General features: G+C 39.9%; 1 protein-coding gene across 1 annotated transcript; it reads right to left on the minus strand.

Moving 5' to 3' along the window:
- Positions 1-11,478: 11,478 nt before the first annotated feature.
- Positions 11,479-13,484, minus strand: LOC115737128 (zinc finger protein ZAT4-like). Its single transcript, XM_030669125.2, has one exon. The coding sequence runs from the start codon at positions 13,344-13,346 to the stop codon at positions 12,291-12,293; it is 1,056 nt and encodes a 351-aa protein (XP_030524985.1). The 5' UTR covers positions 13,347-13,484; the 3' UTR covers positions 11,479-12,290.
- Positions 13,485-16,164: the final 2,680 nt, after the last annotated feature.

Consider the following 16,164-nt stretch of genomic DNA (forward strand, 5'->3'; position numbering starts at 1 on the left):
TAACCAAGTCACTGGTACTCAACCCGGGTCCATCGAGGCATGGCTCGGTTCCTAATGGCTAGGTCCATGTCCGTAGACGCTGGCCCAAGTCCCAACTCCCATGCCCATGTCATTAGTGCCTGGCTCAAGTCCATAGAGACGGGACTAGGGCCTTAATGTACATTCCTCGACGACCAAGCCCAGGATCACAAAGGCTAGGCCTAGGTCTCTCAAGCCAAAGTCGAGACCTCGGTGCCCATGCTTGGCTCCTCGGAGGCCGAGCGGGGGTCCTTGAGATTGGTCCCCATTGCTTGGCGATGGGCTCGGGTCCATGGAGTTCAGGCTCAAGACCCCATGCCCGAGTACTCAGCTGTCATGCCCAAGTTAGTGGTGACTAGCCCAATCCCATCATGGTCAGGCCTACTTCCTTGGTAGAGAGACCCAGGTCCACAGTGGCTGGGCCTAGGTTCCTCAAGGTCGAGCCTAAGACCTTGGTGTCCAAGTCCATGAAGGCCGAGTCCAAATCCCTCAAGGCTTGGCCTGGGACCTCAATGCCTATGCTTGAGTCCCCAGCGGCCATGCCTAGCTACTCAGCTCTTGCATACAAGTCTCAACAACCTTCCCGGTCCATCGAGGCCGACTTGAGTCAATTGAGGCTGAGCTCGGGTCCCTAGCAGCAACCCGACTCCTCCCCAGAGTCATTGGCGCATGATGCGAATCCATCGTGGCTGGGCCCAGTTCCTCTCCTCCACAAAGAAAGGGTATAGGTCCTTGGAGACCGAGACCAATAATTCGGTGCCCATGCCTGAGTCCACAAAGGTCTGGCCTGGGTCCCTTGAGTCCAAGCTCGTAAACTTGGTGTCTATGCTCCGGTCTCTGGTGACTGTGCCCATGCACCTAGCTCCCTCACGCAAGTTGATGACGCCATACTCCATCGAGGCCGACCTAGGTCCAAAGAGGCTGGTCCCAAGTCTCTCGAGGCCAAGACAAGACCCTAGTCTCGTGCCCAGGTTCCCTGAGGCCAGTTCCAAAGCTTCTTTTTAAAAAATTATACTATTGCATGCATCAAGAATCAAAGCATGGTCTTCAACATGACCAACTAACAGCACGAACAAAATGTGTTTTCGTGGTAAAATGGGGTAACTTTTATATTATATCATAAGAATTTGATTTTTCACCCAAAAACATAAAATAGGCTGGCTCCCAAGTAGAATCGGGAATCGAACCGAAACCCACCGAATCCTTGTTCTAAAACCTCTTTGTTCTTGTCTGGCAGTGCACTGCTCCCCCACGTCTCCATGTTGCTCGTATGGCATGCCTACTAGCCCACAATCCGACCCCGAGCACTTAAGGGCGCGCATGATAACACTTCTGAAGTAGAATTTCGCCTTCTGAAGTGTTTCTAGAGCAGAAATCTGTTTGGTTCACAACTTTAAGTTTCTACTTACGAAACAACTTTTTACTTCAGAAGTGATTTTTGCAGCACTTTCGAGAAGTAAAAAAAAACTTACTTCTCACCATCAGAAGCTATTTTTTTCCCTTTCACTTCTCCCTCTTCATATTTTCTTCTATTTACGGGGTTCTCTCTCTCTCTCTCTCTCTCTCTCTCTCTCGAGAGAGAGAGAGAGAGAGAGAGAGAGAGGTGCGGGCCAGGTTGACCTAGTCCTGAAAATATTTTAATAATAAAATTTTAAGTAAAAATAAAAAAAGGAAATTTTGAAAAAAATCATTAAAAAGTATAAAAAAATTCATCAAAAATTCCAAAAGTAATAAAAAAAATTCAGAAAAAATTCGCGAGCTCTTAAAAAATCGTAATAAAAAAAAAAAAACATAAAAATCATTAAAAAATCTGAAAATTTTGAAAATTCCAAAAAAATCCCAAAAGATAAGAAATGACCACAATTAATTGGCCAAGACCTATTTTGTATTTTTTGACCCCCAATCTTTCCAAATTGACAATTTTTCCCTTCTCGGCAAATTGTCTCCAATTTCTCCCAAATCACCCATGAACTCTAATCACACATTCTCTAAGCCCTTAGGGCTATATTAGGGAAGCCTTGATTTGTATTGATGTGCTTTATATGTGCACTTGATTGCACATTTATTTTATTGAATGTGATTGGTAGGATTAGTCTTCCGACTTGCATGAAAACCCGTCAGTATTTGCATTTAACTTTTCTTGAATAAAATGCATATTAGGTTATGATCAATAAATTTTCATAGAAATTTTGTCATGTTATCAAACGCATTTCTTTCATCAGAAATCAACTTCCGAAGCAAAAGTAGAAAAATCAACTCTCGCTTTTGAAGTTATTTCTGAAGCAGAAGTGTTGTCATGTGCACCCTAATATTCCTCACCGATTCAACAAACTGGTCTATAGAGTCACCTACTTTTTAAATGCAACAATTTAAGGAGAACATTTGATACAAATTGGAGGTCAAATCGGGTATGAGTTACTAAAGTTATGTTATGAAAATTGGCAAAAGGACACCTAGAATACTAATATTTGTATATGACGCTCATTTTAGTGCCAATGTCTTTTTTTGGATCATTTAAGTGTTAATTTTTTTTTAAAAAAATGGCTATTTCAATGCCAACTTTAGTGAGCTTCGCCGGAAAGCATACATGGCATCTATGTAGCTCGCTAGAAGATCATATTCAATAAAAAAATCCATGTAATATTAAAAAATTTAAAATAAACCTAAATACTAAAAATAAGCTAAAAAAATAAATAAAAAATGCAATTGCAACTGCCCTCATTGCCGTTGCCGTAGACCCATCATTGCTGGCAAATGGCCGGCGATGGGTGGGGGAGTGCCCACAGGGGTCGTCGAGCCCCGACAACCCATGCTAAGGCCTTGCTAGGGGTCGAAGAGGCCTAGCCATGGCTGCAACTTTTTTTTTTTTTTTGGATTTTCTTATTTTTTAGGTTATTTTCCGTGTAATTTTAATTTTTTTAAAAAATAACTTATTTTTAAGTTTAAAAGTCCATATGGCTGCCACGTGGATTGATTTAAAAAAAAAATGTCACGTGTACTATTTGACTAGAATTGGCATTTAAGTGATCGCTTTTTCTCCGATTTGACACTTGAGTGATCCAAAAAAAATATATTGACATCAAAATGAGTGCCGTACATAAATATTGACACTTATGTGTTTTTTTGCCATAAAAAATGAGTCGATTCCGGTCTAATCATTTTCGACTTGATCCATTCATTTAATGTGCGTGACCTGAGATGATTTGGTTTGTGAATATATGGGGAGTTGTTTCACAATAGAGGGCTCTTCTGGTCTGATGTAGTTTTAAAACTCAAGGAGGGTGAGTGATAAAGTGTCGAAGCGTGGGAGGGTAATTGGTATTTTCCCAAAATTTTGTGAACATGTCCAGACCGTTTTTCCTTTTCCATCGATCTATGAAATGATGGTTGAAGAACTTCTTCTAAATTAACAAAAGATACTTGACTCGAGATACTTGAATGACAGTAATAAGGTATTGCTACATGACCGGGTCAATTCGGAAGAAAGTATCGCTCAAAGATTATTTCGAACATTCGCCATCAGTAAATAGATTGTACTTTTCTCATTTCAATTTGAGATTAGATGATATCCTAGATACCACGGTCAAGTTTGTGTGACGCCCCGTAATTAACTGACTCGAGGTATTGTAAGTTTTTATCTGCCCCATAGCGAGCCCATGGTTTTGTCCTTTGGCATACAGGGAGGCTAATAATACTTTAATCTAAGCACGCTTAACTTTGGAGTTCCAAAGCAAAGCTTGTCTATCAATAATTGCTTCTTGCTTGGGCCCTCTAGCACGCTTAACTCCGTAAGTTAATTTCAATTTATACATACATATATCCTAAACACGCTTTCTTCCTGTTCGGTCACATTTCGATTCATGTATGAACTCTTCGTCATCCTAGAAGTCTATCAACAATTGCTTCTTGCTCGGGCCCTCTAGCTCGGCTACTATTTTCCGCTCTCTTAGAATCGGGTCGTTACAAAATTCAACCCGATTGGATCAGTGAAAGATAGTCTGCGATGGTCCAATGTGCCAAAACTCAAAACTAGAGAATTTACGGGAAAATGACATGGGACCAGCAAACATAAACTCGCGTCATTCACAAAGTCAGTAATCCGACATTAATCATCTGCTGACTTTTCCCACGTTCGGAGAGACTTGTTACTGAAGCGCTTGACGAATTTCGGGAACTTAAGTGCACCTTACTAATTTCATAGATAAGAATGGTCATCTCCGCGAGACTAGGTTTTTGCACAGCACTATGCAATCCAAATGAAGCCTTCCCTTACTAAGGATCCATGCTTCGTTTGATTATAAAAGCTTTTCGTGCCGTAGTCTCGATAGTTCGATGCGTCACAAGTCACCACGTGTTGGGTCGTGGTTATTGACATTCGAGACACGATTATCTGGATTCCTAATATGATGTAAGGATTGTCACACGAATACTGTTGGGGCGTGATTCATACTCCTCATCGACAAGAAAGTACAGAAGTCTCTCTTCTTCAATAGGCAGGGTGCCCCATCGCCCTTACGAATGCTTCATGTTTGACTTCGATGTGAATCTGGCTTGTTTTCTTTTCTTTTATGTGGATCACATGCATCACTCTGCGGGCACTAGTTCAAGAGTAGTTGTATTGCCAATATAAATTAAAGAGTAGTTGGTAGTTGGAGCTTTTGCCCTTCCCATCAAACCATCACCTCATCAAATACTCCCCATCAATAAGTCAATTCTTCAGCCTTTTGTAATTTTTTGCGTGTGGCAGAACTGACGAATTCGAAGGACTTCGTGGTAAAATCATAAATTTAATCCTAAATTTATTGTATAAATATCAATTCAATCCTAAATTTTTAAATTTACTAGCGTTGATCCTTGTGCGAAATTTCGATATAGCTCTTTCGATCAATTGTCGTTCAAAATTGTTGACGTAGCCATTTACATAAAACACCATTTCAAGAAACGTCATTTCAAGTAAAGTTGTCCACATCAACATACAATGTATTAAAATAAGACGGCCCAATTTATTATCGTTGATTTTCTTTTTCCGCACATGATATTATGATAGCTAAACAACTTACTTTAACTGACCTTTCATGGCAAAAATATATATACAAATCAGCTAAACTACCTTTATGGTTAGGAAAAATTATCAAAAAAGTCCTAAACTTATTGTAATCGTGCCAGCTCAATCTTAAACCTTTTTTCTTGTCAATTGAGTCTTAAATCTTTTGCATTTGTATCAAATCAATCCGTTTTGTCAGGCGGCGCTAATGTAGATAATTTTTAATAACATCTTAGTATTTTCTTTATTTTTTTTCTTTCCACTGTGGCCGACAAGGGTCACCAGAGCTCATCGGCCATTGGACAAGGCCATTGCAGTCGCGAGCGAGGCCACGGCGAGGCTTTCCTTGTCTAGATCTGGTGAGGCAGCCTCACCCACGGCCATGATGGCCTCATCCAGTGGCCGATGAGCTCTAGCGACCCTCGCCATCCACAGCTCATCGGCCTTAGTAGGAAGAAAAAGAAAAGAAAGTGAAAGAAAATTCAAAATAAAATAAAATAAGAGAATATTATAAATTGTTCACGTTAGGCATTAGCGAGTGGATTGAATTAACACATATACAAAAATTTTAGGACTCAAGTGAAAAAAAAGTTTAGGATTGAGTTGACACACTTACAATAAATTTAACATTTTTTTGGTAATTTTCCCTTTATGGTTATGGCCATCGTCAACTTAGAAGAGTGAAACTCACAAAAAGAGTATAAAATACAAATGATAATATTTGTGTGGACAAATACCACTAGAAACTTTAAATTATATCCTCTGAATACCCAAAACGTTTTTGTACCCAAAAAAAAAAATCCATACTTATGTCAATTTGACAAAGTACTCTCTATTATCACAAAAAATCCTAAACTATGCATACCATGACATCAATACCCAATAATTTTTTTATATCACAAATAACCAAACTTGTACCAATGTTGCAAAAAAAAAAAAACACACACACACACACACAAGTTTACGGATATTGGTGACACAAAAAAAAGTTTGAACATCAGTGTCATGGTGGGTATAAGTTAGAATTTTTTGTTGACAAGATAAAAACAAAATTGAGATGCTAATAACAAAGTAGACATAATTTAGAGTTTTTTAATGATATTAATCCTACCTTTGTAATTTTAATTCACTGGTTAGCAAAAAGTATCTCAAGAGTGTGCCAGAGACCCACAAAGTGGGATCTACCACTTTGACTACCGTGAGATCCAAAAGTTTTATTCGTTATTGTGATAACCCAAGGACACAGGATAAAGACCCGATTATTTAGAGGCTCCTGAAACATCATATAAGCTTCATGAGCCGATTAATTCCTTATCTTTGGTCAGTGTAGATGGCTCTGATTTAGAGCAATTTGCAAAATTTGACCATTCAAATGTTAAATCTGATTCACCAAGGCTCCGTTTGTTTGAAAAAAAAAAAGAAATTATATTCGAAAAATTGTTTTAACTTTTCAGTATTCGGATGATTTAGAAATAATCGATATTATGGTGCAGAACAATAGCCGCCACGGGAAAGTATTGGACTTTTTCTTGAGGACTTCTTAGTAGCAACTGTTTGATCTTTGAAGAACTACAAGGACTATGACTAATGTCTAAGCCTTACCTAATTAAATTGCCTACCTTGGTAGAATAATTAAATATCGGTATGCAAATTCAACAACTACATTGTCTAGCATAACCGAGCCCTGCAGAAAGTTAGACTTGTGGCCACCAATCTAGTGATGAGGGAACTATTTATTGATATTGACCCGAAACCCCTTTTGCCCTTTATGTAGCATTAACCAAGATGACTACACATTAAATAGAGGAGAGAGAAGCAAAATGTATTTTGACTGACTTTTATTTTTCCTTTTGGAGGAAAAACTAAAATTAAGAATTATTGTTGCCTTTTTTTTTTTCGAAAACGCTATTCTGACAGTCTGACATTATCATCAATATTTCTGACCCCACGATTTCTAATTAATGAGCGCTTTATGCAAAACATGCGGTGATAGTGTGTGGATCTATGGTCATAAATAACTGACAGTACAATCGGACTGTCATGGAAGTATTGTTTTTTTTTTTTGGTCAATTTTTATCATTGTTGCTTTTGATTATATTCTTTTTGGGTGAGTATCACGTGATATTCCAAAAGTGAATCCCAAATGTCTTGCATTCAAACATCATATGAATCTCTTTTGCATGTTCTTTTGAATTTTGGAAAGAACAAGAATTACCTGTAAAGGTCTAATTATGCAACTAGTTTTGATTTACCCTTGTTCCTTAATACAATCATTTGTCTAAACGCTGTTTTTTTTGGCTTGAGTTGCAAACACTACTTAAGAACCATTTCTGCATATTACAGATCAATTGAAGAAAAACAAAGCCATATGAATTCAATTAATTAGCTTGAGAAATGGCAAGAAAATGGGTAATCAATAGTCGATAATTCCTTTTAATGATGGAACAAGGAGAAAGAATTTGAGGAAAATACCAAGCACTAGAAAGGAAAAAATATCAATCATACCGATAAATTTACATATATATGTGCAAATCGATTAGACTCATTTCATGTCGACATGCAAATACAGGAAAAAATGTCCAAAAAGTCCTAATCCTATATTGTGAGCGGTCAATTCAATCTTAAATCTTTTAAGTGTACCAATTTAGTCACAATCCTCTTGATAATTTGTCAATTTAGTACTAAAATTTTCAATTATGTCACTTTAGTCCACAACCTTTCGAAATTCCACCAGTTTAGTGATAAACCTATTATTGGAATAATTGACTGAAACGACTACATTGACAAATTATCAAGAAGTTTAGAACTAAATTAGCAAATCATCAAAAGATTTAGGAATGAATTGGCACAGTTTAAAGGTTTGTAATAAATTGGCAAATCGTCAAGAGATTGAGGACTCGAATAACACAATTGAAATGTTTAGGATCGAATTGATCGCCGTAAAATAGGTTTAGGATTTCTTAGACAATCTTCCCCACCAAAAAACACACGTGTCTCGTGATTTTTGTTGTTGTGGGTAAATATCTCACTTGTTTCTAGCTATGAGACGATGAGAATTCCCAAAACCATCGTTATTTCGTTAAGATCTCTTCTTCCAAACAGGAGGAGATCAAAAAACAGATCCAGATGATTAAGTTGTTGTGACGGCAATTGCTGATTTAGTAAGCCATTCTTGATTTGGAGCTTGAAACTTCTTTGATTAAGCTCAAGAAGGCTGGCAGTTGGAGGTGGAGAGCAAGCATCGGCGCTCAAACAGATCTGAATAACACGCTTCTGTTTCCGCCATTAATCCCGGCACAAATCTCTTATTTTGTCTCAGAAAAGTGCCGAAAAGAGGGCAAGTTAAAAGAGAGAGAGAGAGAAGAGATCTGCGTGCATCTTTCTTCTCTGCGTGCCCACAGTTTTCACGCAAAGCTGTATTAATATTTCGTGCGCTCGGCATGGCGAACATTCATTGCTCGTGACATTGAGGATTAGGGTTTTTCCTCTGGCTAATGAACTTATAAAATGCAAAGATGTCTACCTATACATGATCATATGCATAGCCCGTGAAATTGAGGAGGCTAACTACGTTTGCTCCTGGAAACAGAAATGTATATAGGCTCCATTTAACTTGCGAAAAATGAATGACCTGTAAAACTTGTTCCTGAAATCAATTACTTGTTTTGCTTGAAATAATAAGTCAAGGGCAAATCTTCTCATTATCGACCAGGATATATGTTTAGTTATTATTGTTCATTCATTTCAGCAAGCGATATCCGCAATCATTTTTAGGAAAATATTTTTTTCAAAATATATATATATATATATATATATATATATATATATATATATATATATATATATATTGCGAAACAATCAAAGCCTTAGTGTTCTCCGATCAATCGAAAAAAGGAGAATTACCAAAAAAGTCATAAACCTATTGCAATTGTACCAATTCGGTCATAAATCTTTTTTTTTTTTGTCAATTCAGTTCTAAACATTTTACAATTGTGCTAATTCATCCATCCAGTTAATTTTGGCCAGCAAATGCAGACGTGGACGCCGACCAACCGGCGACCTAATATTTTAATTTTTTTTTTTTTTTTTTATTTTTTCTTTACTTTTTTTTCTCTGTCATCTCCTTCCTCTAGCCGGCCACCGGCGGCCGGCTAGAGGGGACACCCGGCCTGGTGAGGTCGCCCTTGCCTAGCCAAGGTGAGGCTTCTCCTCGCCGTGACCGGATCCGGCAAGGTTGAGCCTCGCCCATCCATGGCGGGGCTCTACCTCGCCGTCGCTAGGAGTCCCGCAATCGGCCAGAGGAAGGAGTTGACAAAGAAAATAAATAAGTAAAAAGTAAAGAAAAATAAAAAAAATAAAAATTCAAAAAAATATCAAAATATTAGGTTGCTAGCCGATCGGCGTCTACGTTAATGTCGGATGGACTGAAGTGGCACAATTGCAAAAGGTTTAAGACCGAATTGATACAATTATAATAGGTTTAAGACTTTTTTGATAATTTTCTCATCGTAAAAGGAATTGTGTTTAACACATTGAGTTTCCCGGGTTGGAGGCCATGTTTCGATCTAGCATAGATAGAGCTATGGCTCTTTCATCGTGCATAATACGTAGCGAACTGAGCAATTAAATCAGATTGACAATCCAAGTAAGTGTGAGTTAGGTAAGTTGGTGGTGTGCATCAATCTCTCATTCTTAAAACTCTTCCGTCGTTTTATTTCCCCGAAATGATACCGCACCTTAGGATAGTTTTTTAAATAGTCATATGGTGAAATTAGACCAACAACTAATAAGTCCTTTCTCAAATAGAAGGGGAAAAAAAGATGGGTAACATAAATAAAAATTTTAAAAAAATTGCTAGATCGTTTCTAGACTTTATTCTACACAATATATGGCAAAAGAAAACTTCGATAACTTATGCCTCAAGTGAAATTAGAACTAAGAAACGTAACTAAAAGAATTTCGGTGCTCGATTATTTCGTGAAGAATTGACGGTATTGAGAAATCAATAGCCGAAATAGTTTAGGGATTTAGGAATTCGTGGCGTTGCGATGGGAAGTTGAACTGGGCCACCGGCTGCTCCGAGAAAGGATGCGAGGGGAGTTGACCAAAATTCCCGGTCATTTTGCCAACAGGTCCCGGTTGCCTTCTCGTGAACGGTGCCTCCAGTCACGCTGACTGAATCCCCCCGACCCCACAATTTCTTGATTTTCCATTCCTGTTCCCTTCCCCACCAATCTCCTCGATCGGCAGAGATGGCAAAACGTTTGACCTCTTCCTCTTTCATTTTTAAGGAGGGAAAAAAAAAAAAAACCCTCGTTTCCTGAACTCGCTCTCGACAGTTTTTAGAATGTACAACAGCAAAAGGCCAATACCAAAGTTCATAATGTCTTTACGGAAAGCACGAAATCGCGACGCGACCGAGACCAAGTCATCTGAGCAAATCTTGACCGCGGGAGGGGGACAGGAGAGGGTTTCGGTCGTGAAATAACGCGAGCTGAATCGCGACACTCTTGATCAGGCCTATCCGGTGGAGAAGGAAATGAGGAAGGACACCGATCATGTAGAAGATAAACACCATCTTCGATACAATAGGTCTGCGCGAGCAGTAACTTCATGCGGTCGTAACCCAATCCTCACAGTCACAGATGTACTAATTAGGAAGCACCTAGTCATGTATGGACCGGACCGGACCCTGTTGTGCCCATTTCAAGTTTGGTCCTACCTTAGTGTCATCTTCTGCAAGGGCGGGCTCTGGATTGGCCGTGGACCGGCAATCGTCCGTGCTGGTAGATACTCCAAAACCATGGTGTAATTTCTTTGCCTTTCCATGTACCTGTTGGCCTTTTGAAGGTTCCAAAGAGAGATCCTTGGGAATACGTGATGACAGAATGGACAATAGTGTCTGAAAACTTAAAAGACCGCTTAAAAATGACTTCTTTTTTGTTCCTTTGCATGCCAATCCATCTGATCATCAAGGACCTAACTAAGCCTTGGCTTTGTCTTTTCGCTTTAACTCGTAATGATCTCTGTCAAATCCCAAATCTTTATGTAAAGTGGGAAAAAACAAGAGAGACAGCATATGTCTGGAGCTGAGGATGAGCATCCTTAGGAAGCAAGATTCATCACATGCAAAAGAGAAAAAGAACCAAGCACACCAGCCTGAGATGGACGAAAGTGTCCCTACTGTGCAGTGACTTGCCTCGTTCTCTCTTCTTTTTTTTAGTGGGAATTGAGATTAATATAAGCCTGACTGATCTTTCCAGGGGAATATTTACTATATGACAGCTCTCCCTGTCTCTGCCAGCTTACAATGATTCGTTCTCTCCTAGGCAAACAGCTCTAGCTTTGTGGTTCTTTCTGTTCAGAAAATGGAGGGATTCTGCGTAAAGAAGCGTTAACTACTCTGTCGTTTCGGAAAAAAACTTCATGTGGGGATGGGAGGTTATTTGTGTAATTCCAGTTTGGAAATCCTTCTGGTTCATGCTCAAATGATTTGATTCCATGCTTCACGCTTTAGCAACATTAACTTAGACATTGGACAAAAGGAAGAGAGCGAAACAGAGAGAGACGAGATGAGTTCCAAGTAATTTCCTGCTGATTGATGCAACAGATACAAGAGCTGTATGAGTACTGAATGATGAAAAGTTCCATTGAAGAAGGCGCGCTAAAACAAGAATTGCAGGAGATTAATAACAGAGGCAGAGCAGCACTGTGCATTTCCAGAGCAGAGACCATGTCCTGGTCTCCAAGCAATCCCCAATGTACTTACATTGTCAGCAAAATTGGGCCTAAACAAAAAGCAAAAAGCAAAAAGCCAAAACCCCCCTTCAAAAAAAAAAAAAAAAAAGGAGAGAGAAAGAAAGTTGATCATACTGTTTCTTTTCTGAAGATGTCCCTCTCAGCCTCCGAGTGAAAGCGAGCAACAATTTGTTCCTAGCATTGCCACAGAGAATTAACTGCCGTCGTGAGCTGAAGAATTTCAAGAAGCCATGTGCAGTCACAGCGAATGGAGCTTCATTGCAAGAAGAAGTAACTGGAGAACTAAAAAGCACCTGATCATTAATCCTTAGTTCTAATCTATCACCAGAAGGGCAAGCGAAGAACTTTTCTTCCTAACCGTAACCAATGGGCAAAGATCAATGGAAATGGAGTGTCAGTCACCTAGCCGAACCAATGATGAAAAAAAAAAAGTTGTTCTGCGATCTCTGTCTCTCTGTTCGAGTGTTTTTCAATTCTTGATGAGTTGGGTGAATTCTCCGTCATCAGAAACTACACTGAAGTCGTCCTCCTCCGCTGGAGCAGGCAGGTTGAGATCTATCAAATTGGCTGAGATCTTAGACTTAGAGCTCTGAGCGCCATCGCCAACACCACCGCCACTTGATCCCCCTAATCCCATCAAGTGAGATCTCTTGTGCCCGCCAAGAGCCTGTCCGTTCCCAAACACTCTCCCGCAGAATGGGCACTCGTAGACCCTCTCTTTCTTGCGCACCATAGCCATTTCCTTGCCCGAGTCATCACGCCTCTCTCTCTCATCTTCTCGCCTCCTCTTCTGACAACCCATTGGCCCAGGAGCCTTCCTGTGAATCACTCTGTGCCCACCCAACGCCTGTGAAGATCTGAACGCTTTCTTGCACACCTCGCACTGGTGGTGCTTCCTCTCTGCTCCATTCCCCAGCAGATCACCTTTTTGGCCCTCCTGAACTTCCTCATGATCATCGTCATCGTCATCGTCATCGTCATCATCGCGACGTTTTCTTCTCCACCTGTCCCGCGAGAGCATCATGAGGCACATGGCGACATCTTCTTCAGGCGAAGTGTCGGACACCGAGCTCACTGGCTCCGGCTCAGCCGGCGAGCTCGGCTGGCTCGGCTTCGGCTTCCTCTGCCTCTCACCCTCTGCATTGTTGTTGCAGCTGCCCAGCTTTCTCCTGCTCCTCTTGGATCGCCGTTGAGTCGGGTTTCTCGACTCGGTCTCGCTCTCTCGGTCCTGCACGACGGCGAACCCGGAACCGCCGGAGAAAGAGAACTCGGGATCTGCACACTTGAAGCTCCTCTTGGGGTTCTCCCTCAGCCCGTAAATCAGGGACTTCTCCTCGATCTCCTGATCTCCACGCGACGATTCCTGCTCTCCTTCGCCGGAGGAGGAGGAAGGAGACGAAGTGATCGACTCGACGACGTGGGGTCGGTGAATCTTGAGGCTGGCCAGATGGGCCTTCATGTGGCCACCCAGAGCTCGGCCATTGGCGAAGGTCCTGAAGCAGAGCTTGCATTTGGGTCTCTCCATCGGAGCTGGGAATGAAGCAAAGATCAAAACTTTACGAAGCTCGGGGTGTTGAACTACTGATTCTTGTCTCTCTCTCTCTCTCTCTCAGGAGATGGTGGAGAGATTTGGGAACTGAAAAATGAGTAGGTAACAAGCATTCCTCCACCGAAAAGGACACACCTTTGTTAATTTCTTGGGTTTTATCAATTATGTGTGAAAAAGCAAAAACGTTGCGTGCCAAAAATAATTCATGAAAAGCAAAAAAAAAAAAGTTAATCTGGTAATTAGGCAGGATAAAGGAACCGAAAATGTCCGATCATGGAAAATGCAACGAGGGACAAGTGAGCGACATGCAAACCTTGCCCCATTTGGGCTGGGAGGTGTACTAAAGCCTTCTTCGTGTTCATAAGAGCCAATTAGCAAGAGATATACACAACCTCTAGGCATTATCACAAAAATTAACATCAACTTTCAAATGTTTCGGAAAAAAGATGCAACATTTTATCATCGTTGTAAACTTAACATGAACTTGCAAGCAGCATGAACATTTGCAAATGTCATGCAACTCGAAATTGTAGATATTTTTCCGAGATATTTTGTGTTAAATTCGAAACAATGATAATGTGTTGTGTATTTTGTTTAAGAGCTTCGAGAGTTTGTATCGGTTTTTTCACCGATGGAAAAAGTCCTTGTACTTTTCTGCTATGTGGCCATGAAAACGGATGAAGGTGTAAGTACAGACAAACATCTGAAATTCTTCTTTCTTTTTTGCATGCTTTAATCTTGTTTAATAATTGGCTGTTGCCCACAATTTGACTTGAGGGAAAAAAAAGAAAAAGAAGAAGTGCTACTTGTCTTCTACACACCTGAAATGATCAGCTTTCCTGCCGCTATCATGACAAATGCTATCATTATATCCCTTGTTATGGCTCTTCTATTGTTTGGTTGTTAGATCTTGAAATTTCTCACGACTTATACAACTTTGTCTATCCAAATTTTCATCAATCGGCCCGATTAATAATCTGGTTATCGTTTTCGATAATCAAGTTTCGTGAGCTATCGATTACAGCAATAATCTGAGGTCAATAGGGTACTAAACACCGTACGACTGTGATACAACCTTTTGATTTTATTCTTTTAGCTGGCCATCATAAACTTGTTGGTAAAATACTATTTTTTCGAATCCTTTTATATATTTTGCGGCAGCACGAGCAATAATATCCTGTCTTCTTAATTTGCATGTAAATCATCCAATTTCCCCACAAAGGAAACTCCCGAATCAACTTTCAGGCATTAAAGCACAAATAAGGCAAGTGGGGACAATGAAATCACAGACAATACATGAGAGCTGCTTTAACTTTTTCAATATCTTTCTCTTGCCTCCTTTGATTATTGACTCGGCCTATGTGAAAAACCAAGTTTAATCACCATCTTAGTCAATTATAATCATGTTAATAACGTACATTTAATGTATCCTGCCCCTCCAAGCTCTTTTTTATCGAGGTCTTTTTCCAATCACGCCATATCATATGTCTCAACTTCTAATCGTTAACAGGAAATCCAAACAGACCCACCTGTTGGATAAAAAAAGTGAAAGTAAAGTCAATACACAAATGAAGTGGGTTGGACCCTTTTGATCCGCTTCGGGGAATCACATCTTGTGTTGTGTCCGCACAAGTAATGCATCATTAATGGCAACTTAGGGAAATGAAAAAATGGTTAGGTATGCTAATGGGAAATCTAGGGAAAAAAAAATGGCCTGGTTGTGTCCCCAGCAATTGTTAATGTGATGTCGATCATATGGCAAAAGGCTAAGCATCTCTCAAATGTTCCATCCAATCATTTTTCCCACTAATTTCCAATTATGTAGTTAAAGATCTTCAATGGAGCTATGGAGGTAGAACAGATTTTGGAATTTTTACTAATTATTTAGGTGGGGGCAAGTGGAAACACGCCACGTGGCTAAATCGAAACACGTGGCGTGGAGAGACAAGGTCAAAGCATGGTTGGGGTTGGTTGCAACCAAGGGGGAGTGAATGATACAATCACATGGCGTGGGAAATAGAAAGTGGAAGCCACCCACAAATTAATTTTTCTTCCTCTCTAGACATCTTTTTCGTTTACTTGATTTGAGGCATAGGCGTGATGGAGATGGGCTAAAGAGAAACTCTATGAGCTGAAAAATAGTACCCCGTAACACTTGGGAAGTAACTATTAATGTGCTTCTTGAACAAACAAAAACGAACAAGCAAGTAGCAAAACGAGCATATCAATAAAAGTCACACAAGATTGTATAGCCGCTTATAATTTTCCAAGTAATTGTAGGTACTCTTTTTCTTTTCTTTTTTCCCCTCGAGGAGGTGAGAATATAGATGGGTATTCTCCACACGCTTATCAAAAATGGCAAGAAGGTATATAAAACTTACCACATCTTGTTTAGTTTATATACCTTTTAAGATGTGAAATGTAACTTCGTTCGTTCGAATTACATCAATTACCGGTTTATAGAACTTACAGGGTGTCATCGATGCTATTCCTTTTCCCCTTTCTATTGACAACTCCCTGTTGTTCCAAACTGGCTGATGATGTTGCACCATAGTCCAATGTCTGGACAAAATTCATATGGGAAATCCCAAGGTCTTGGCCAGATTGGGGAGATGCCTTGAGCTTTTATCTTTTGAGGTAAAGTCAAAAGAGAGTAACTTGTCCTGAATCTCTTAGGTTACGTTTGGCAGTCACGATAAAATTTGTCATATCTTGTGTTTGGTGCCTTCTCAAGATAGGATAAAGTCGGATGTAAGATGGATATAGTTCGGATAAAATTATCCCATGGAGAAGA

Source organism: Rhodamnia argentea, chromosome 9, assembly GCF_020921035.1.
Source record: "Rhodamnia argentea isolate NSW1041297 chromosome 9, ASM2092103v1, whole genome shotgun sequence".
Classification (NCBI taxonomy): domain Eukaryota; kingdom Viridiplantae; phylum Streptophyta; class Magnoliopsida; order Myrtales; family Myrtaceae; genus Rhodamnia; species Rhodamnia argentea.

Coding starts and splice junctions, on each gene's coding strand:
- LOC115737128 (XM_030669125.2), bottom strand. CDS start 13,346: ATGGAGAGACCCAAATGCAAGCTCTGCTTCAGGACCTTCGCCAATGGC.